Consider the following 25134-nt stretch of genomic DNA (forward strand, 5'->3'; position numbering starts at 1 on the left):
TCTTCTTTATTTTGCTATAATCTTTGGTGTGTATGTTTGGTTATGACGACCATAGACATAATAATATTTATTAAGTCTATGACAGAGTCTCTGGTCTATGATGACGACAGAGAAGAGCCAAGTGTCAAAATAAATGGTAAGTTTTATTTTGATCATAAACAGAATTACAGAAAATCAAAAGCCGATTTCAATTATAAGCAGATCAGAAGGAGAGGATAACGAACATTTTATCTATTCAAATATGAATCGTCCTCAGCCTAAATTAATAATGACTCCAGAGATGGAGGAGAAGTTTGAATCAGAATTATTATGGTGTATACAACAATTACAGAGTGCTTTGAAATCTGGAAAATTGAGTAAAAAACAAAGTGAGTAATTACTAATTTGATGAATCATGTAAGAGAATGCCTACATATTTTTATAGGTGATAGCACTCTTAAATCCCTTAATGTTTTGATGGGAAATTCCTCAATTGTGAAGAAACGGCAGACAATGAGAGTTCTTTTTGGAGACTACAGAGCTAAAATGATAGATGAAGAAAAGAAGTTGTCTAAGTGTGAGTTCTCTAAAAATATTCAACTATCCTCCTTCTGAAGAAAAATACTTATTATTTGTGTAATTATATTGTTAATTAGGTGGAAACTTGATCCAGTTGTTTGTTTGATGACTTTGATTCACATTCCAATCTACATTTATGTGTCCACAGATGTGAATGAATCTAAAACCAAATTTTGATATTAGAACTAAAAGATCTGTACAATTTTTAATTGAGCTGGTACAAGTCTTTTAGTTTTAAATTATTACCCAAATCCATAATTTCAAACCCTCATTCCAGGATATTGATTGTCATCTATATAGGAAACTTTTGATTTCTTATATAGAGTGGGGAAGCAATCAATGAATCAAACATGTTGTGAACTATTGCTAGGCCCAGCTGTAGTAAAACAGCAATAAAATAGAAAGCTACTCATAATCACACTCTGAATTAACAATTTGCAAGTGTTAGGAATGATCTGGAATCATCAAAGGCAAACCTTGCCTGTTTTGGTGGGTTCAAAACACTTGCACATTCATTTATTCACAGTCAGCTCGCTTGTAGCTTCACATACCATTGCTGTTGTACTGCTTTTACTACTGTGCTTGGACCGTCCTAACTTCGAATGAAAAAAAACCAGTAAATTAAACATGTTATTGAATGTATGGACGCAAACATAGACAAATAATAAAATTGTCTATGGAAGAAACCTGTTTCCCAAGATTTGAAATAGTCTTACAGCGGGTTTCATAAAACTTTGATTGTCCGATCAATGATTTGACAGTCACTCGATTTCTAAAACGAAAACATTGAAACCTTTTCATTTCTGAATATATTGAAGAAGTAGGAATTGGGAATATTTGAATGGATGTATGAACATCATATTTTGATGTGAGAATGTTATTCTGAATGATCATGACTGAATTATTGATCGAAAACAAATTGACGTCTATTAGTCAATCAAGCGTTGATTCCGGGATCAAGTTTTATAAAACCCGGGGTTAGATCTTAAAATTTTAAATTAAACAATCCATTCTGTCTTAATTAGAACTATACAAATTAATGAAAAAAAATTCCCTGCTCTATCAATATTAATTTTGTTTTCAGGCCATCTCAAGTTGACAGTGGAACCTATGCAGCCACATAAAAATTCAAAATGTTTGAAGAAACATACTCAGTTGAACGATACAACAGAATGTAAATTAGCCAAAAATATACCTGAAATTATCATTTATGGTCCTCAACAAGAAACAGAGCCAAATTCAAGATTCAAATTTTTACCTTCAGACAATAGTTTCAGGTTCAATTTTAGTTAATACTTTGGATATTTTTGTGGTATTTACAAAGCTTTTTCATGGTTGAATATAATATGATACTTGAGAGATATGGATTAATAAGAGATAAATAATTCTCTAAGAGAGATCTAAGAGATATTTTACTATTCTGATGGAATTTCATTAGTGAAGAAATAATAATCTAATTATATTGATTATAAACTGGTTGAATTGATTATTTTAGAGTAATAATTGTTTTATTGGATTGAATAATTTATACACATAATGTAAAATTAACATAAACAATAAGTACACCTCTGGCATTAAGTATAAATCACACTTAAAAAATAAAAACAATAAGGTACAGCCACTGGCGTTAAGTAACATATTCAAAACCGGTACGGCTTCAAACTTTGGAATTAAGAGTTTAAGTACTTCTTGATCGCATCTGCGTCCCTCTTCAACCATAAAGAATTCAGCCTTATTGTCTCCACAGCTTGCTGTACAGATCGCTCGGCGCCAGGAGCCTTGTGTTCTCTGAAAAAGGTTTCAACCTCTCGGGCTTTTTCCTCGCTAGCGTAATTTTCTGTTGTGAATTTTATTAATCTGGTAAGAAGACCACCTCCATCATATCTATCCAAAAATTTACGCCAGTTGTTCTTATAAAATTCCCATGCTAAATCTCTACCCACTTTTGTTATAGCCACAGACATAATTACAAACACCGTGTCCTGTGATCGAACTTCCTCCTGAAAGAAATTTTGGATAACTTACATAATTCTAAAATAAAACCTCTCACTTAGAACTTACCGACATTGCAAATTCCAACACTTTTTTCAACAAATTTATATCTTTGGTAGCTCCTAGTGATCTACTGATGCGATCCTTTTCTTCATGCAAATCAGATGCCCTATATAACTCCAAAAGAGAGTTGTACTCTTTCTCTCCTCCTGCTCTCAAGACAGTTTTGTAACAAGCACTTCGCAAATCGGGAGCAATCCTTTTTTTACCAGATATATGCCCATCAAATCTCTTTCTGGCTTCTTTTGTTGTTTCTTCATCATCCAGCCAGGCAAGGCGTCCAAAAATGAGACCTCTTAGGAGTGTGTCCAAATGGGTTTCACTTGCTCTAGAATCCCATCCAAGATTTGTGGAAATTTTTTTGAGTAAGTTTCTCTGGTACTGAAATATACATAAATTAATAAAATTGTATATACATATTTGGTGGTAAGAATTCTACGCTAATTTTTTGATTAGGAATCATTCCAAGTGTTTTTTCATTCAATTGGAATGTTTTGGAAAATCATCATCATTTCATTCTAAGATTCTCAATATTCATCATGATAATTGCTTAGCGTCAATTGAAATTCCTTCTTCATACAAATATTGAACGCATATTTTCTGATATGCGGATGGAGTGCTTGTCGTCGGTAGTCGTAGTAGTTTTGTCTGCCTGCCTTTAATTTTTCTCCATTTCATCTTTATCATAGTCCAAAATCAACCATTTGTCAATTGTTCTGTTTTATGAATCAATACATTGACACATATCAAGCAGGCTGGCTTTTTGAAACCAGGCAATATTCTGACTTTTCAAATAAAACCGCTTTTTAAGTCAAACTCATGCACAACATGGTACAGCTCCTTCTTAATATCTATATTAAAAAATCTAACAAATATCTTCAAAACCATGTCGGAAAAGTACTGAAACAGCAAAATAAAATATAAAAAGCTTACTGTTTGGAAGGCTTCCTCACAATCAGTATGGCTTAGAAGAACTGATATTTTACCAAGAATTCCACAGATAGAAGACCATACTGTGTAATCAGTTTCATCTTCAAAAGCTTTCAATAAAGTTAAGATTTGAACAGTACTGCAATGTCCAGCTTGCACTAATGCAAACAAATCATCTATGATGCCCAACCTATTCGAGAATAAATTAGTATAATGAATGTTGATTAGATAGATTTAGATACTGACCTATCTAAAGGTGGTAAAGTCTGTTGTTGCAATGCAGGTGTCAGTCTTTCTAACATATCTTGTGAGTAATGTGTTCGATAGAATCCAATTGTACCTGGATTCACTTTGATCCAGTCTTTCTCTGGATCAATATTTTCAATGAAAAGCTCTCCATCTTTAGCTTTAAGCACTGTACTTGCTGCTTCCTTATTAGGATTCTTTGAGGTAGATACAGATATAGGTATCATCCAGAGGTAGTTACCTAAAAAATGTAAAGATGGCGAATTTCATGGGACTATGTTACCTAGATTCAATACATTTTTCCTGTAAAGTTTGGGCAGGATTGTAATTCCTCACCTTCATGAACAGAACCGTCAGCAGAAAATTTGTTTTGGCTCAACTTAAGAATTGCTCCTTTTTTATCATCACTCTTCTCTACTGACACTTTAACTTCAGGGAAGCCCATTTGTTTAGTCCAAGTTGACATTACTTCGCCTACAGGCTTTTTGCTAGCCTCCTCCAAGGCTGCCCAAAGGTCTTCTGTGAAGGTGTTTTTGTACTGATGTCGAGTTAAATAAAGGTTCATTCCTTTTCTAAAGTCTTCTTCCCCAATATAATGATGCAACATTCTGTATAAATAATTGATGAGTATTTGAATGAAAAATATCGCAGATGTTTTGCATCAGAATATAGTTATATAAGCCTAGTGAAATCATTTGATTAGATATTTCCTTTTAATTGAAGAATACTGAATGATATACAAAATGAATTTGCAACAGCAAAAAGTGGCATAAAATGATGGATCACTCGCCTTATCACTGATGCACCTTTACTGTAACTGATGTCATCAAAAATTTCATCAATCTCATTGGGATGTTCGACAGGTACTTCTATGGGATGTGAATTTTTCAGTCCATCTAGTTCCAGAGCCTTTGTGTACGTTTCACTGACGAATTGCTTCCAAATATCGTAATGTGGAAACAGATGGTCGACGCATAGGAACTCAGTGAACTGAGCATAACCCTCGTTCAGCCACAAGTGGGTCCACCATTCCATTGTGACCAGATTTCCGAACCACTGATGAGCCAGCTCGTGACTTACTACAATAGCAATCCATTGCTTCCTTATTGCAGGTGTATTTTCCGAATCTACAAGCAGGCAGGTTTCCCTAGAAAAAAATATAATTTTAATGGTCAGTCAATATAAATTCTTGATTTGAGGTCTCTGTTTCCTTGTGTTTAATTCAAATAAAAAATTTTCAACTTCGACAAAGTTTTCTTCGAATCTTCTCGAATATCCCCTTTAATTTTCGAGCAGTCTATGTAGATTTGGAGTTTCACGATTAAGTTTTATTCGTCAATTCTCAAACTTCAATACTTAATTTTTTAAAGGCGAAGACGGTTCTTTCAAATAATTCGGACAACTTCTATTTAGCAAAATTTAAATGTCCGTAATTTCGGCGATACTTTTAGGCGAACGTAATATTCGCACGATAATAAATAACACGGAAATTGACATTCGATTTTTTTGTGCGGCTGTCGGTCTTAACGAGGTTTTTAGTTGATGTGAGTTTGTCGAGAAAGTTCAAAGCTACTTTACGGAATCCCAACAAAACACCCCTTAGCCACCATCAACCACCAGTCATTAAGTGGAGAGATAGCTACAAAAGTACCATTCCATTCGAATAATGTTGCAATATACAGGGTGAGTCTTTGACTCGTACAAATATTTCAACAGTAGATTCTTGAGGTCAGAAGAAACACTTTTTTCCTTCACCATTTTTTCCGAATCAGCTCGGTTTAAAAGATACAGGCTGTTGAAAAACCAGTTCTTTACACCAAAAATTCAAAGAACCCAACTTTTGAAACTAAGTTCCATTCAAAAATTGACGAGTGCATACACCATGCTTTTAGACATCTTAGTTACATACCATGTTCATACTTTGTGTTTTCAAATTTTCATATTTATTATCTCAATACACAACTTTCGGCGACTAAGCACTATGATCTAGAATCTTCAGAATTTGCAAAACACAATCAGAGCACAACTAAAATATCATTTAAGTTGTACTGATTAGCTAAAATATCATAAAATTAATAATACACTGCGCAAAAAAATTAACGCACATTATGGAAATCTCAAATTTATTCTACAACTGAAGGTGTTCTCAATGATAATTATTTTTATCAGAATTATGCATGCATATGTTATCCACTTTCAACGGTTTTCTTCAATACAGATGTTTTTTCCCAGCAGGAATAAAAAAAGATGATATTATCAGATTTTGAATGTATTGGCTCCATTCTAAAATCAGTTGTTCTCGATCAATTCTAGTGATCAATAGTTTTTCTTTCGTTTGATTTTCTATACTCGATCGCTATGCAACGCGAAACACGCAATTTGACCCAATAGGAATGTGCCAAGCGGTATATTTGCGAGAAGAAGGGTGGACATACACAAGAATTGCAGAAAGGTTTGGAGTTTCCCATACAAGTGTGTCCAGAATGTTGCAGCGATTCAGGGAGACAGGTATGAATGTCCGAAGACCAGGACAGGGTAGACCACGGGTAACAACTGCCATTCAAGAACGTTACTTGAGAGTTTCTTCGTTGAGACAACGGTTTGCAACCGCTCGCCTCCTTCAAATTCAGCCTGAGCAAACTCATGAGGTGCAAATTAGCACTCAGACAATAAGAAATCGCCTCAGAGAATATGATTTAAGGCCTCGTGTCGCGGCAAGAGGCCCAGCTCTTACCCCAGCCCATCGAAGAGCGCGTTTGGATTTTGCGAGAGAGCATATCCTTTGGGAAGAGGCCGATTGGGAAAGAGTTCTCTTCACAGATGAGTCTAGATTCTGCCTCTACCATTGTGATCGACGTTCCCTTGTATACAGACGTCCACATGAAAGATATGCTCAGTGCAATTTCCTGAATTCTACTGGTTTCGGGGGAGGATCGATTATGGTATGGGGTGGAATATCTTTGACTGCTCGCACAGACCTAGTGGTCGTTGATAATGGAGCTATGAATGCTGATAAGTATATAAGGAACATTCTTGAAGAGCATGTTGTGCCATTTGCCCCATACATTAGTGAAAATTTCATTTTTATGGACGATAATGCCAGACCCCATCGTGCGCGCATCGTTCAGGAGTACCTTGAAGAGGTTGAAGTCTCTCGAATGGAATGGCCAGCAAGAAGTCCAGATCTAAATCCGATTGAGCAGGTTTGGGACAACCTCAATAGAAGGCTGAGAAGTTCAGAAAATCATCCAGCTACTCTTAATGACTTAGGAATCCAACTCGGAGAAATCTGGGAAGGATTAGATCAGAACATTTTAAGATCACTCATTTTGAGTATGAACCGTCGTTGCCGAACTGTAATTAACGCAAGGGGTGGAAATACAAAGTATTAAATCACTTATCAGCATTTCATTATTTTGAAAGTTGTTCATTTCTCTTCTTTCACATAAGATTCGGGGAAATCCTGAATTTTTCTTCCATTTAATGTGTCTTGTTTCGTTCAAAACCTTCCCGAGAGAACATAAAAAATAAGTTATAAAGTCAATGTAGAGTTAACTTTCATTAAAATTGAGATTTTCAGAATGTGTGTTAATATTTTTGCGCAGTGTATATAATTTGTACTGTGAACTGTGATACAATTGCTCATGTGTATGAGTTTTTGAAGGATCATTGGGGGGAGTGGTCTTAGTAAACACTTATTCTGTCCGTCAAGGCGTTAACTGATAAGGCAGCATGAGAAGTAATGGATGCACAAACAACAAAATCTATATTTCACCTACTTATCTAAGATATCAGCTCATGAGCGATTAGAAGTCATCATCCATGTCTCCATAACTTCATCATCTTCAATTGTTATTCTTATTACAAGGATTGTTAAGGTTCGGAATGTATACTGGCTTTAATTGCCGCAATTTTCTACAAACAATGAATGAATAAGATTCATGATGAACTCGTGTTGTTAATAATAAAAATAAAATAAATGGTCTTTCATTAGTGCATATATTATATAATTCATTTTAAACGCATTGCTCGCGTCATTCATGTGGGGAAGATTATTAACGATTAAGATTTATCCCTTCACTTCCGTTGGATTTTACCGTTATCGCAAGGCTTCGATTAGATTAGTCAACAAATTATCTTTCATTTGAAAGTATGTAAACTTTCGTTTCGATTTTTGACGATTTGGGTGAACTCCGAGTGTAATATCCGTAATAGCATTCAGCATTAATAAAATTAAGACTCAATGGTACTAGACAGCTGACATAGAATCCGGATTCTTGGAAAAAAGTAATTGACAAAATTTTGTTTTTACAAGAAAATAAAGATGAATCTTTGGCGTTGTTACCAAAGCATTCTTCAAATTTAGTTATTCTGTGGTCGAAAATAATTATTATTATTACCAAACATGAATTCGTTATTTTCCTGAAGACATTTTACGCAAGAGTTGGGAAATTATTTAATAGTTCTTAGACATTCTAGAATCTGTAGTATCACTTCCCGCATCAGTGTTGAAAAGTGATAATTTCGAAACTGAAATGAGTGCGGGAAAGCGGGGAAGACCAATAAAGTATTTAAATGCACTGAATACTTTGGCAAATGCACGCAGACGTGTAGTCCCTCCGCCCCTTCTCAACAAGTGGTTAATAGGTATAATTTCTTGCCTGAATTTGCAATTCTTCAACCTGCCATATCTCGCGAAATATTCTGTAAAGGGCATTTTTCATCAGAAATTAATACCCAAAAAAGTGGTCATATTCATAAGTTTATTTATGAGTTTTTTGACGGTCAAAAGATCTCTTGAAATGGAACATTATTCTTATTAAATTTCTAATGTTAAAACTGATTATTGTGTCTTATCCTCGATATATGATATCAAGGACTTTTTATAGAACATGTTGAGGTCTACGAAGTTATAGATGAACAATTTTTTCTACCTTCTAGTTTACTCAGCGTCTGTCATAAAAGACGGAAAGTACCTAACAGGGTAGGCAAAATTGGTGATACCTGAATTACAACTTTTTCAACCCAACGAGATAGAGGAAAATGTATGGCACATTACGGTGGTCTTTTTTCGGGAAACTGATGATGCCATCAACTGCATTACTCTATCTTCTTTTGTTATCGAGTTATAGGTCAAAATTAAAATTTAAAATTTGGTCATTAAGCTAGGATGTTGAAATGAAAACATTATACAGACACTTTTTTTGGTAGCAATCCAGTGGCGTACTATGATTTTTCCCAACAGGTATATTTGCTGAGCTATAACATAAAGATGTATTTTTTTTTTTATGAAAACAGTGGTTTAAAATGACTTAGAAAGACTGAGGGTGATGTATAATATATTTCTGAAACGGTAAAAAAATGGCGCTTCTTTCTAAGTCATTTTAAACTACTGTTTTCATGAGAAAAAACACAACTTTATGTTATATCTCAGCAAATAATCCTGTAGGAAAAAATCATAGTAAGCCACTATATTGCTATCAAAAAAGTGTCTGTATTGTGTCTTCATTTCAACATCCTAGCACAAAAAAAGATAATGACCAAAGTTGAAATCGCCCAAATTAAAATTTTGGCCTTTAACTCAAAAACAAAAGAAGATAGAGGAATGCAGTTGGTGGCATTATTAGTTTCTCGAAAAAGGACGACATGAATGGAACATTCATTTTTCTCTATCTCGTTGGGTTAAAAAATTGTAGTTCAGGTATCACCAATTTTGCCCACCCTGTACACATAAAACTTCGTCATGAAACATTCTGTCGATTGGTGGAAACCGCATGAAAATCCGTTCAGCATTTCTTGACATTACGTAAAGACATATAGAGAAGCGACAGGGGATTCATTTGAAATATAATTTATATTTCAGTACTCTCTTTGGTTTGATTAATATTTTTTAGATAATTGGGCATTTCCTTTATGAACTAGGAGTAAAATAATATAATATGAATATATACAGGGTGTTAAAAGTGTCTACCCTCAATAACTCAACAACGAATCAGAATTTGTGAAAAAACTCAGACAGATCGATTTTTTATGATATGACATTATCTGGGATACGAAGCTTGTTTCTACTAGCAACCCCTCCGGAGAGTTGCAACCCCATCAGGAATTTGAATAGGGAAACTGGGTGGTTTTGTAGCACAAATGTATGCATGGATTCAAATTTGTATGAACCTGCAGTTAGTGTTCTTATAAGTGAATATTCACAAAGTCACAGGGTCTTTTTTATGGAATTATGATATCGATAAAACTAAATGAAACTAATTGATCGTATAATTTATATTGAAGGAAAAAATAATTTTTAACAAACAGTAAAGCTTTGTATCCCAGATCATGTCTTCCTGTCATCAAAAATCGACCTGTCCGAAATTCTGATTCGTTGTTGAGTTATCGGGGGTGGACACTTTTAAATGAGACACTCTGTAGAAAATCTTCGGTTCATTTCAAAAGAAAAATGCATAAAAATCGGGAGGAATCGATATTGAACAGTATCGTTATGTTCTTTTAATTAAAAAGCAGTAAATTCTGAATACGTCCCCGCACACGATCATTCACGATTTACGTACTTAAAAAATGAGCGAAATGTGGGGATAAAAGCCTTTCATTTGCATAATTAACGGTACCGGCCGATACATAATCCAAACATAAAAAAAGCGGATTGTTGTCTGTGTTTGTAGTAGATACCTTTCCAACTTGCCATACTATACTTCGATGACGTAAATTCGCGTTAAACGCTTGCTCGAGTTTTATATGTTGCGAGAAAAGCCAGTGGAAAGAATTTGCGTTCTATTTCAGAATAGGAAAAAAACCGGTCTGCCAAGACCTTGGTTCAAGGTGTACCGAAATGTTTGCTTCTGAATGAAATAGGAATGCACCCTTCCATAAAATTTGAACGGAATATTTTCATTGTATTCCACAGTTATAATGGGTATTTAAAAAGGATATAACAATTCGATGATTATGGATATTTCAAGCGAAACCGATATTTTTTCGATCCTAAAGCAAGTGCGTTTTGTGAACTTTCCAAATCTTCGAAAATCAAAAACGTCCCTTGAGATATTTGTATTTTTAGAATAACAAATATTCAATCCTCTTCTCTAGAATTTGCATTTATTATGTTAGTGAATTAAATAACAATAAAAAATGAACTGAAAAGTTTCGTGTCCAAACACGAAAATGCAGAAAAAAGTTGAAAATATTATAATACATATTTCCCGTTGTAACATTTTTTGGAAATTCATCTTAGAATCTTTGCGTTCCTGAATTTTCGACGATTTTATTCCAAAAGTTAAACATTTCGCTGTTAAATAACTCATACGAAATTTTATCATTTTAGCGATAGTTTTTACTCGGGATAAATAGTGTTTTATGTCAGAGGAGGAGAAGTTTCACTTTTTTCATGGCGAGTATGTGTTGGTAATTGAAGGCGAGCCTCCTCCGAATGAAATATGTTATTTTTTTTCAACCGTTTTGAAATTCCTAATAATATGGATATCAACCTTTGGATTAGATTTATATTTACGATCGTTATAACTGAATGTCAGTCAGCCAAAGTATGACGTTATCGTACGTAATAAACAAAACGAGAATTTTCATACTAAGGGCCCATTGAAAATGAAGTAGGTATGCAATTTCCACGTAAAACGTTAAGTTGTTTGTTTTACATGAAAGTGCAATGTCACAATTTGATTATTCAATTGGATTATAACGTGAGTTGAAAAAAAATTGTCGTCAAGCTGTACTTTAACGTAACGCTTAGCTTCTACAATCACATTTTTGTAGTAAATCAGGTAATAATTAGGGTCCGACCGAACTTTCGGTTTCGTTTTCGGTTTCGGCCTAGTTTCGGCCAAAAAAGCAGGTTTCGACTCAGTTTCGTTTTCGGCCAAAATCCAGCCGAAACTACAGCCGTAACCGAAACTTAGTTCGGTGCAGCTGCGCTGCTAAGGGTTATACATAGAATTGTTACTCTTTCGTTATTCATCGCGTATGCGCTCATTGTAATTGTCCTCGCTGGATGATATCGAATCATTTGCTTGACTGGTCTTGGCAGAGCGAACTTTCCATTAGTGCTGTTTGCTGTTAAATTTCGGTACGGCTATCATGACCTATAAATCACAACAGTATCTCGAAACGATAGAAGAAGACGAAGACAAAAGTCTTATTTTCTATTGGTTTCATTCACATCATGTATATGAAATAAAATCTACAATATCATTCACGTTGTCGTCAATAGCAGATTTGCAACCTGGTTGTCGTTAAATAACGTTGAATAAAGATCTCTATAGCTTTTTTGATCGGCTTTCTGAGTTAACTTTGGTTCATTGACAAGATAGTCATCAAAATGAGCAAAATTTAGAAGATATTCTCTTTTCCTAATGTTGAAAGAATATTCTCGTACAATTAAAAATATTGAGAAAAAATATTTCTGTTTGCATTCTTCATTTCATGTTTTCCACTAGTGTGTGTAATTCGAAGTTTAATGAAATTGGAAAGATATGGAAGGAATTACTCATTTCATTTCGACATTTTTTTAAAACCACAAATTATTCACTGGATTCAAAAAAAAATTATATGTTTATTTATTTATATTGATTATCAGTTTTAAGATCAGATTATCGAGATTATTATTATGTAACTGAAAAATAATGACTGATTATGATGAATTTTCTTCCACGAAAACATGGCATTATTGAAGTTTCGGTTTCGTTTTCGGCCGAAACTGAGACCGTAGCCGAAATTCGGTTTCGGTTTTGGCCGTAAAAACTAGTTTCGGTCGGACCCTAGTAATAATTTATCATTAAAAGGTTTTATATTGAAAATTATGCTGGAGATCATGTCATATACAGGGTGAGTCTTTGACTCGTACAAATATCTTAACAGTATAGATTCTTGAGACCAATAGAAACACTTTTTTCCTTTACCATTTCTTCCGAATAGACTCGGTTTAAAAGATACAGGGTGTTGAATAACCATAAAAAATAGTTTTTATGGTCGATTAATGATTGAGATATTTTAATGTGTGAGCGAAGCGAGCACGTTAATGTTCGAGATCATTAATCGCTCAATTAATAAACGAATTGATTACAAGATTTTTCCGCCGACCACATTTTGAATTGAATGTGAATTCTTGATTGCAAAAATTTTCTATCGATACCTAGTCAAATTTGACGCCCCATAAATTTTCTATGTTCACATCGGAATGTTGATATTTATGCGGCCGATCGAACAATTCCAGAAATCCATAGAGGGCATATTCGAGTTGTGACATTTTGAGTAAATCACATTGATATCGTTCCCTATAATATCTGTTAAAGAATGTGTGGAGCTGGTAGAAGCTGGAGTTGTAGTACATGTATAGATATATTGATTACTCTCTAACCATCATAATTTTTCTGCAATCTCCACAATTCATCTCTTCTCAATTCACCCTCTAGGTACTACGAAAATCAATGCGACATACAAATGAAATAATTATTTGGGAAGCTGCTCAATACTTCTATGTTCGATTACCCATGACAATAATGCATTAATAGGAAATTAACCAATAAAAGGGTTCATTAACAGCTATTTTCGTGTACGTTAAACAGTGCTATTATTAAGAGGTCGCGAAAAATGTTATTTTTATCTCAAAAACGGTTTTATCGAATGGAATGAATTTCGGAATATAGTTTTTCATTTATTTGATGAATCTTTTTTCAGTACAAGATATGACCCACGTCTTCCAATTTTCTCATTATGACCATTACGCACCATAAAAATACCAAAATTCAAAGAACCTAACTCTTAAAACTAAGTTAGAAACTATCTAATTAATATTTGAACGTTTTGTAGAATGAAAGTATTCCTCATATTTTCTCGTATAATGCGCAGTTTTCGAGTAATTGATATTCAAAAATTAAAAAGTATCTGTGAAATTTGACAAATTGAGTACTTTAGCTGAATACAACTCTGTTTAAAAGATTCACATATGTTTAGTGTCACAGATTTAGCTAGTTATTCTGAAGAAAATTTTTTTTCTCCAGCGGTAGCACAGCTCATTATGAGAACCTTAAATGGCTATATATTTTTATCAGGACCAAATCGAAAAAAGGTTTGGTAAAAAAGTGTTTCTATTGACCTCAAGAATCTACTGTTGAAATATTTGTACGAGTGAAAGACTCACCCTGTATATATTAACATATTTTTACTCTTCGCTTAATCACTACTAAGCGATACGTTTTTACTAAGACCATAGAGACATGGTCTGAGCCAAACCAGCATGAAATTGGCTATGTTATAGAGAGAGAGAGAAATGATCGTCATCCCAATACCTGTCTCTTTTCTGTTGACATAGACGTGAGTGTGGACCAATCAAAATTCTAGAAAAGGACAAGTAGCTGAACTGATGTTCAGTTTATCCTTGTCACTTTTTTGGCCCTATTTCACGCACAGGAAAGGGAATGCTCAGAGTTAGATAATGGACTGATCATTATTCAGCTCTGCAGTAAATATGGCAGAAAAATGTAAGAGACAACCGAACATGCGGGCATAGCATAGCTACATCTTCTTGGCAGCGTCATAGCGTTGTCTCTTTCTACAGAGTAGACATTTTCATGCGGGTATTGCTCAGTCCATTCTCTATGTCTATGGTTTATACACCAAATAGATATATTCCTTCAAAACTCCACCGCCTTCTTGAAGACAAATTTTTTGAACGCGCATTATTTTTATAAGTAAGATGACTTTTTTAAGTTTGGAAGACATCCCTGTTGTTTTCGTTTAATAATGTTGATTGCAATCAGCATCACAACATCTCCTTCCTAAACACGGTTTTAATAAAAATAATCATAGAAGAAATATCAAAATATTGCGATAGTCATTTTATTAATCCTTGAAACATGAATTGATATTTGACAGTTGATAAAGTTTTGACATTTCGTAAGTCGAAGTTACGTTTGCATTGTGACCACCCTACGAATTACGTTAACTTTACGTTTAGGTTAGAGTTAATTCATTGTGAATGTCCCCTTACCGAGAAACGCGTTCGAGTATGTATTCATATAAGCAACGAACCGGAGGAAATGACAATCTTACCTGTAAGTGACGAGTCCCCAATTTTCCATGGCACCAGCGCTGAAATCGGCAATTGCAATCAAATCGATTTTCGGCAGGGGATAAGCGATGTTGAAGTAATATTTATAATAAGGAAGCACCTTGGTCGCAACTTCCAAGGCGAATCTACCCTGCTCCTTCTTCCCCTTAGGTGTATAAACCCTAACAAGAACCCCATCATCGGATTTACCTTCGATGTGGTCGTATTCTCCAACAACTGCTGCAACCAGATAGGTCGACATTATCGGCGATTTCTCAAAGGTGTAGGTGATGGTGTCCCCATGCTCAGATGAGTGCACAACTGGCATATTAGATAAAGCCGTCAGATCCTTCGGCACGGTCAGTTTGATGTTGAAAGTGGCCTTGAGGGCTGGCTCGTCCCAACAAGGGAAGCATTGTCGAGCGTCAGTTGGTTCAAACTGGGTTACGGCTGCGTACTTTTCTTCCCCAGAGGGACTGGTGTATTTGCTTCTGTAAAAGCCTTTCATCTTGTCGTTCAAAGTGCCCTGGAAGACGATTTTGAGTTGGTGTTGTCCAGGCTGAACGGGTTCGGCGAAGCTCAACTTTGCAATCTCCTCCTCTGGAAGGATAGACACCTTCTCGGCGGTTTGGGAATTTTTCTTATCTGCGATTTCGACAGTTTTTATGCAGAGGTTGAGCGCGTTGAGGATTATGTCTTTGACTGGTTCGATGACCTATCAAAAACAAATAGTTTAAGCATGACAAGTAGAATCATAATAATGATAAGAAATTATTTGAATCAAATACATTAGTGGGAGCGTCCACCAAAGTAGCGTAGCACTGACATGGCACATACATGACAAAGTCGATTCATAATTTTCAGATTCATTCATCGCTGTATCCCGTTGCCGGGAATGAATCTACAAAAAGACCAAAAAAGGGAAAAACAAAAAGAAAAAAAAAGTGCGAACAGACTTATAATTTTTCAGGGCTAATTGCGACTGTGTGCTCTCCTGTGACTGTAGAGACCCAACCGTGACCTACAGATCCTACCACATTCCGGGCATGGATAGTCACCAACCAGATCTGGCCGCCGCTGTATCCTACTTGAATCTCCATTATAACTGTGTACCAAAGACCTCCACTGTGACCTGTCTAACGCTAGTTGTTCCCAGTTATGATTGGCATTAACTGATTTTAGGGATTGATGAAGTGTATCCTTAAACCGCTTATATTGGCCTCCTGGTTTCCGGACTCCCTCAGTGAATTCGCCATATAGAGCATTTTTGGCGAGTCATGTGTCTTGCATCCTCAGAATGTGGCCGCTCCATCTGAGTCGGATCCTCGTTACTTGAGTCTCAATGGTTGTACAACTCGCGCGTTGCAAGACTTCTGCATTCGAAACTTTGTGGAACCATCTGATGTGCATATCTGTCTTAGATGACGTTGTTGCGTTTGTTCAAGCTGTTTAATATGTCGCCTGTAGGGCATCCAGCTTTCGCTTCCGTAAAGAAGCGTTTGGAGGACCACTGCTTTGTAAACAGCTGTCTTGGTCTTCAGATTGAGGTCGTGATTTTGAAACACTCTGTCCTTTAGCTTCCAGAATGCCCGTGATGCCGAATTGATACGGTTTTGTATTTCCGTGTCAAGGTTAGCCCTAATATTTATGAAGCTTCCCAAGTATTTGAACTGCTCGACCTGTTCTAGAGTTTCATTCTCCAGGCTGATATCTGTTTGAAGGCTTTCTGGCGGACTTACCAGGATTTTGGTTTTGTCGATATTGAGTCTAAGGCCTAAAGCTGCGTATGTATATGTTTATAAGTGTCCAACATTATCTGTAGATCCTCTGAGCTGCTAGCGATAAGTGAACAGTCGTCTGCATATTGAAGTTCAGTGATAAACTTGGTACGGGTTTTTGCTCTGAGGCGCTTCAGGTTAAACAGGACTCCATCAAATCTGAATCTTATCCCAACACCTCTTACGGGCATACTCATGTCAGCAATTATCGATACAGCTATGGCGAAAATATTGAACAGTAAAGGCGCTAATACGCAGCCTGGTTTTATTCCAGACTTGGTTGAGAAATGGTCGGTTGTAGAAGCATTATGCTGTATTCTAGCGGTGTTGTTGGTATGAAGGCTTTTACACACTGCTAAGAATTTTTCGGGTACTCCAAGACGTGCCATGATTTTCCATAGCGCTCTCCGATTCATCGAGTCGAATGCCTTACTTATTTTCAGATATCGCACGTCTAAGTGAAGTTTCAGTTATTATTTTGCATAGCATTTGTCTTGTATGGGCCATGTCAGTGTTACGCTACTTTGTTGGGCGCTCTCCCATAGGGAGATAGGGATGTGCTCTTTCTGCTGAGCCTGATGAAAAACCATGCATTATCAAATCATAAGTTTTGAGTTCACAGAGGCCAGAATTAACTAAACAAAGAAGTTTATAACACATGTCTTTATTAATAAACATAAAGAAAACAAATAGCAGTCTCTGGTCAATCCTGTTGGGCTTCAAAATAACTAATTTCTGAAAGTGGCAGTACTAAAGTTATTTTACTGTTGCATTTCACCATCTCCGTATATAGAAAAGTGGTTTTTAGAAGATTATATGTACTAATGCAATTGGAATTTAGAGTGCCTGAAAATCTTCTCCCCAAGCTCTGCATTCGTGTTTTCAAAAGCAGTTCGCCATTCAAACTCATGTTTTGAAGTTTCAATTTCTCCGGTTCATACAAAATGCTGGTAATAAGAATCGTTGCAGTGGAATGCAGATTTCCATTTGCATAATAAAAGTTTAATTTATAATATTAGCTTCTAATAATTCAAATCGATTTGTTATTGGCTATTGACTTTCATTTTTGTCATGAAACTTTTGTGTTTCTTCTGATAACCACATAATTAAATAAAAACAAAGATTATGGTGGAATTCCATTCTCCCTGATCATTCTATCGAGTCCACACATGTTATACCTATGTTTCCATTTGACAAACGGAAGTTGGATGAGGCTAAGGGATTAAAGAAAAAGAAATTTTCGAAAGTAATGTTAAGGTTAATATTTCCGATCATCTTCAGAACAGTAATTAAATTCTTTTCCACTCCGTACCCCAGTCTGAAAATTGTTCGTATTGCTCGAAATCTTTTCTTATAACTGAATCAAAAACTGATTCTTCATGAATAATATGGTAGTCACTTTTCAGGAAGTGATTGAACAAGATAATCTCTTGGAATAATGAACCGGAGGCTAAATAAGCTCCTCGGTGGCAAGTTCCTAATCATATGCTTTCCGTTTCTCGGTATATCGTGTGTTCAACATTGTTTACTCGTTAAAGCAAAATTGTAACGCACGTGTTCAAGTTGTCGGAAGGACAATCATTTAATCGGAATATATTATCTACTATAATTTTGATGTTGAGCGTGAATTTGTAGACAGTTTTTTAAGCGACTGCATGTATGGCTTGATTAAGATAATTAAAACTGTTTTAATTTACATTACTCGAGTTTTTTTCGTTTTGTTGATTCTGGATTAAACAACGCTCATTAGCAAATGAGGATTTGCCTCTGCAATATTTTCAAAAAATTGCCAACATTTGAAATTATTTTCCTGGAAGATATAATAATTTTCGACGACCTTATCTTTTTTTAAAGGTTCTTGAGTCGATTAGTATAAAAAAAAGTAGATTATTATAAAAACTACTGAAATAGGTTTTTTCAAAATTTCATTTTGGAAATAGAATATTTCTCGGAATACATTTCGAAAATTTTTGTAATAACCTCTAATTAAAATTCGCAGCATTTTTTTGTTCCTCAATTCTCAACCCTCATAATAATCCGAGCTTGCGTGTCCACCGGCAAGTTCCGAGAAAGGTCCTGGTATATGGATTAATTTTCCATTCATTCAAACGCGTGACAGGTGCAGTTGAAAATAGCTTGCAAGGCCAATTTTTTAGCTTCGATTTGGAATACCTAGAAAAATTATCTCCGAAATTAATAGAAATAATGCTGAGCTGAAAACTTCGTCTTATCAGACTATATCCAGTATTCTGCGTAGAATTCAGTGGCGTACTCAATTTTTTTTTTCGGTGTATGGTTCTGAACATACGACACAAACCTATATTTTTTCAATGGAACACCCTGTATTTTATTTCTTCGTTGAAGTCGTTATTTTTTCCCTTCAAAATGATGTATAATATCATATAGGTAGGATGTTTTACTGGTTTTTCCTCGGTTTCCAACCCACAAGTCCGTAGGGGCAGAGCTCAGAAGTTCATTGTCGGATTTGTTTTAATCAAATTTCATCGAAGTTCGAGATCTTTTTATTGATTTATATCTCTATATAATTGCCCCAAATTGCTTGACTTTGGCTGTTTCTGGTACTTCTAGTACTAGTAGTTCGAGGCCAGATAGACAAGAATGTTTGAAAGACTCTCGATCTCTATTTTAGTGAAAACTTCCATAAGTGAAAACCATGCTTCGATAAATTCATGTGCTTTTAAGATATAACCAAATTTTGATATTTTGTTAATTTCGGAAATTAAGTATGTAGATGTACAGGGTGATTCATAACTATTGGAACATAGGCTAAGGGCAGATTGTTTGGACCAAAATATGGCGATAGGACCAAATATACCTCAATAAAATATTGCTGTGGAAAAAGATAGAGGGCGTTAAAGTTGAATTTTTTTTCCTTTTCTGCTAATAATTTCACTGTATATTTTTTCATCCGTTTTTGAGAAAAACACAATTTAACAGTTCAGAGCATCGGAAGGGGATTTGAAGTAACGATTTATTTATTTAATTTATTCATTTCGACGATAAAGCATAATTAAAAACAATGTAACATAAAAAGAATAAACTTAAATTAAATGTTCTACGTGGCCTCCTCCGACTTCTATGTCTTTTCTAATTCTTTTAATAAAGCACTTTCGAACGTCGAAGAAAATATTACTCTGCCCCCTTATAAAGAATTCAACATTAACGCCCTCTATATTTTTCCACAGTAATATTTTATTGAGGTATATTTGGTCCTATTGTCATATTTTAGTCCAAACAATCTGCCCTTAGCCTATGTCCCAATAGATATGAATCACCCTGTATAAATGTCGAGATAAATCAATAAATGTTGAATATAAGGTGGAATAAAAACAACTTTGTTATTTCAAATACGAATGACATTCTCAATTGACTCCGTAGAGTCCATATTGTCCAACAAATATTTAGCGAGATATTTTGCTTTCAAAAATACACGGGGTCTTCCTAAATGTTGACATTTTTTTTGTATTCCATTTTTCGCTCCACCAGGCGTTCGTTTTTGAGACACAGGGTTTTTTATTTTTTAGTTATTATCCTAGGAAACATTTGAACTACTAGTCTGAGCTTTTGTATATACAGATTTCTATTGTTAATAGTTTCTTTTTTGTACCATATTCGAATTCATTGGACAGGGCCAGTGGTGGAGATTCCAAGATATCGTAAGGGTTTCTCCACCAATTTTGGACGCCACAGGAAAAATTGACTTTCGAGAAAAATAGCTAGAGCAAGAACATTTTACCAACAGTTTGAAAATCTTTTGTAATGTAAAATTTAAGGATGTCTCTCCCATGTTCGTTCCGTTCCACATGTTATTGCAAAAACTAAGTTACCATTGAAAAGAAATTATTATCTTTTAAAAGTTTCAAGTTTGTATAGTTAATCGATTGTCATACTGCTGAGTGTTAATTTTTAATTGGTCAAAATTATAATTGTGTGGTAAAAATTCAAGGTGTCTATATGTGTAGAGTCATAGATTCAACTTGTTATTCTGAAGGCTAATCTTTTCATCAGGGCCGAATCGGAAAAAATGACATAGGAAAAGGAAAAAGTGTTCCTTTTGACCTCAAGAATCTACTGTTAAAATTTTTGTACGAGTCAAGGACTTACTCCGTATACATATATATTTAATTTTTTTCATTTCGACACTTAGGATTCTTAGGGACACCCTGTTGAGTGTTGATGTTACGGCTAAAGATAGGTGTGAGCATAAACTCAGCAGGCTAAACTTAGGTTTATATTCGAGGATCGGCTAAAGTTCGATAAAATATTCATATGCGTCAGGGCATTTCATCTTTAGCCGGCTAATGTGCACATTACCCAAAGCGGAACGGCTAAAAATGTATTCAATGGACCCCACAAGAAAATGAGATATTAGACATAGAAAATTTTTTCCGTATACAAAAGTATATTTTCCCTACCATTCAATAATTGGGTTTATGGAAAAATTACGAAATAGGAACTATAGTTTCTAACGTTGCAATTTCTTTCCAACCAACACTTTCTCTACCTGATTTTGTTAAAAATTTCTTCCCGAGTCATTGAACATACGGGTTCCAAAATATGACCTGTCGCCATCCTTGATGAATCATCCCGGGGGATACAAGTGCATTAATCGTAAAGCTTATCAGCCAAATCAAAGATTATATAGTTAACTCTATAATTTTTGAGCCAAATAGTCCGGTTAACTACAAACAAGATACGGATACGGTACATCTACTTATATTTTTCTAGAATTTAACCTTTGGTATTTTGATGAAGAAGTTCGCGGCTTCATTTTGGTCTTCATTATCTCCTGCTCATTCAATTCCCCTCAAATTATGAATAATAACAAGATGAAAAATAATCATTAACACTACAGTTTTCCCTCACGCTCAAAATAGCATGTCATGAATTTTGTCATCAAGCGTTTAGATTTTAGATTCGTCAATGAGAATTCGTTGAGACACAGTTGAAACAAATATATGTTCATTCTCCAATTTCTCAACTGCTTAACAGAATGCTTTTCTGCTATCAAAATATGTGAAATTTATACAAAAAATGCTTTGCATTAATAGTTTGTTCATACTCGTATTACTATTTCTTTACATTTTTTTAATTGCCGAAAATTTGCGCCCCTCAAGCCTTCTACATTTTTAGCCGATGGGATGTGGTTACACTTAAGTTTAGCCGGCTAAAGATAGAAGAAACTAACATTAGCAAATACCCGAAGCTAAACCTAAGTTTAGCCGGCTAATCTTAAGTTTATGTTCACACCTATCTTTAGCCGTAACATTGATATATCAACGCCTCTTTGAAGCAAAATTCGCATTTATTGAAATATAATGAATCAAAATTCATTCGATTCCATTACTAATTTGTTTCCTGAAATCTTTTCACCTGAAAGGAAAATGATATTCTTTCGTAGGTACATGATTCCACGTTATGTACATCAGAAGGAATTTCCCACGTTAATTTTCTCAGTTTCGTCAGTTTGATATCTTGTACCATAGGAGAGTATCTTTGATTTTGATGTTGTGGTCAGAATAAATATGACGGGAGAGGACTGTTTCCTATTTTTTGTAAAATATTACTCTATGCGAAGTTTTCTTATGATTCAAATTTCTTGGTGTTGTTAGATAAGGAATTACCATAAAAAATAATGAAATTCAAGGGGACATATACCTATTGTTTAACTACGACCTCATCTAACGTATTGGAAAAATCGTTATATGGGTACCTATAATATACGGTATAAGTTGTTTGTTGTTACACAATTTATTTCTACGTGCATTGAATTTCAAATGGAAAATATTTATAATATATGTATATAATGAAACGAGTTGCCACTAAAATCATTCATGTTAAGGGATTTCCCGAACATTATCGTGCTGATTAGAGCATAAGAGAGGAATCGTGTTGGAAACACGAGCAGGGTGTATCGATTAACGGTTAAATGAAACTAGCTGCTGCGATTTAAAATTAACATAAACACAACCGGCATATGTTACATCGACCTACCTCAATTTCGATGACAACATCACCTTGGAAAATCAGTTTTTTCAAATCGGGCGCAAGACTAAGGTCGTAATGGGTCGGTCGGACGGTCTTGGGGAGTCTCTGAAATGTTTTTTTATCGCACATTTTAAACCCTTTCGATGTCGCACTCGTATAATTACACCTCTTCTGGATAAGTTCACAACTGGATCGCGTCAAACGGTTACGATATGAGCTGCTCCGTCCCACTGACACAGCAACCGAATATTGTGAGAAACGGGTGAGCGGGGAGCGAGGGGCGTAACGCAACGGCGCTAACGGTACATCCTCGAATAGGTTGTGACTGAAAATGTTACTAAACGAAAATATCGACTTCGGTCTGGAAGCACTTTTTATTTGACAACTCACGCTGACTAAATGGTTTTTTGATGTGAAGGTTGTTGACACCTGCCGCCTGAACAAAAACATTTTTTGGTACGGCCTAAAAAAAGACTTTTGATCCGAGTCGCGAAGCACGTGGAGTGAAGATCACTCGCATTCGCTGACCTCCGTATGCTATCCTTTATACGCGATTTCGTCATTGCGTCTATAGTGGATTGCCTATCTTCCCTATATGCTCTATATTTAGCCAACATTGCTCACCAAGCTGGGAAGAGCAGACAAGGATCTTCAGGTTCAATAATGTATTGCACTTCGAAAAAAAATCTATTTTAAGTTCTCTGATTTAAAAATCGCATTAATTTCTACCCTCGTTGGAATTGTAATCGTCAAATGTTGGTTATAGGTAAATTTTTCATTTCAATATCAACTTATTCTGGTTGATCGTGAAGCAAGTTTTTATCGAAATTAATCATTTTTTGTACAGATGTGTCAGAAATGCACATTTTATGATATCCTCTTGAGTCTGCATTTCGTGTAAGATAAATAAACGATTCTAATTATGTCAAGAATAGTTTGTTTCCCAAAAGGTCGGAATACATTTACTCTCCACACTCCACACTAGTGCAGGAAAGTGATAGGTTATTCTAAAATTAAGAAAAGTGCGGGAAAGTTGGCAAAGTTTTGTCTGATGACGATGCCAATAGAGCCCTTCGTATGCTAAAGGCTGTTCCAGCCAATTCATTCAATGTGAGCCAGTGAGATTTTACGTTTACTCGAACTATAATACACTGCGCAAAAAAATTAACGCACATTCTGAAAATCTCAATTTTAATGAAAGGTAACTCTACATTGACTTTATATTTTATTTTTTATGTTCTCTCGGGAAGGTTTTGAACGAAACAATACGCATTAAATGGAAGAAAAATTCAGGATTTCACCGAATCTTATGTGAAAGAAGAAAAATGAACAATTTTCAAAATACTGAAATGCTGATAAGTGATTTAATACTTGGTATTTCCACCCCTTGCGTTAATTACAGCTCGGCAACGACGTGTATCATACTCAAAATGAGTGATCTTAAAATGTTCTGATCTAATCCTTCCCAGATTTCTCCGAGTTGGATTCCTAAGTCATTAAGAGTAGCTGGATGATTTTCTGAACTTCTCAGCCTTCTATTGAGGTTGTCCCAAACCTGCTCAATCGGAATGAGATCTGGACTTCTTGCTGGCCATTCCATTCGAGAGACTTCAACCTCTTCAAGGTACTCCTGAACGATGCGCGCACGATGAGGTCTGGCATTATCGTCCATAAAAATGAAATTTTCACCAATGTATGGGGCAAATGGCACTACATGCTCTTCAAGAATGTTCCTTATATATTTATCAGTATTCATAGCTCCATTATCAACGACCGAGCAGTCAAAGATATTCCACCCCATACCATAATCGATCCTCCCACGAAACCAGTAGTATGCAGGAAATTGCACTGAGCATATCTTTCATGTGGATGTCTGTATACAAGGGAACGTCGATCACAATGGTAGAGGCAGAATCTAGACTCATCTGTGAAGAGAACTCTTTCCCAATCGGCCTCTTCCCAATGGATATGCTCTCTCGCAAAATCCAAACGCGCCCTTCGATGGGCTGGGGTAAGAGCTGGGCCTCTTGCCGCGACACGAAGCCTTAAATCATATTCTCTGAGGCGACTTCTTATTGTCTGAGTGCTAATTTGCACCTCATGAGTTTGCTCAAGCTGAATTTGAAGGAGGCGAACGGTTGCAAACCATTGTCTCAACGAAGAAACTCTCAAGTAACGTTCTTGAATGGCAGTTGATACCCGTGGTCTACCCTGTCCTGGTCTTCGGACATTCGCTGCAACATTCTGGACACACTTGTATGGGAAACTCCAAACCTTTCTGCAATTCTTGTGTATGTCCACCCTTCTTCTCGCAAAACTACCGCTTGGGCACATTCCTCTTGGGTCAAATTGCGTGTTTCGCGTTGCATAGCGATCGAGTGTAGAAAATCAAACGAAAGAAAAACTATTGATCACTAGAATTGATCGAGAACAACTGATTTTAGAATGGAGCCAATACATTCAAAATCTGATAATATCATCTTTTTTTAT

The 25134-nt window shown here is 35.5% G+C and overlaps 2 protein-coding genes across 2 annotated transcripts; one reads left to right on the forward strand and one right to left on the reverse strand.

The window, feature by feature from the left end:
• The first annotated feature begins 106 nt into the window (after window positions 1-106).
• On the forward strand, window positions 107-2040 carry LOC123322649 (UPF0488 protein CG14286). The gene is made up of 4 exons (XM_044910616.1): window positions 107-136; window positions 199-368; window positions 425-556; window positions 1643-2040. The coding sequence occupies exons 2-4, from the start codon at window positions 242-244 to the stop codon at window positions 1849-1851; spliced, it is 468 nt and encodes a 155-aa protein (XP_044766551.1). The 5' UTR covers window positions 107-136; window positions 199-241; the 3' UTR covers window positions 1852-2040.
• A 4-nt stretch (window positions 2041-2044) lies between these two features.
• On the reverse strand, window positions 2045-23149 carry LOC123322639 (puromycin-sensitive aminopeptidase). Its single transcript, XM_044910597.1, has 8 exons — window positions 22651-23149; window positions 14860-15572; window positions 4577-4933; window positions 4123-4394; window positions 3787-4027; window positions 3544-3730; window positions 2620-2991; window positions 2045-2558 (listed from the first exon to the last, which is right to left on the reverse strand). Exons 1-8 carry the CDS (start codon window positions 23092-23094, stop codon window positions 2229-2231), a joined length of 2916 nt encoding a protein of 971 aa, XP_044766532.1. The 5' UTR covers window positions 23095-23149; the 3' UTR covers window positions 2045-2228.
• Window positions 23150-25134: the final 1985 nt, after the last annotated feature.

The sequence above is a fragment of the Coccinella septempunctata genome, chromosome 1 (genome assembly GCF_907165205.1).
Source record: "Coccinella septempunctata chromosome 1, icCocSept1.1, whole genome shotgun sequence".
In the NCBI taxonomy this organism is placed as follows: Eukaryota; Metazoa; Arthropoda; class Insecta; order Coleoptera; family Coccinellidae; genus Coccinella; species Coccinella septempunctata.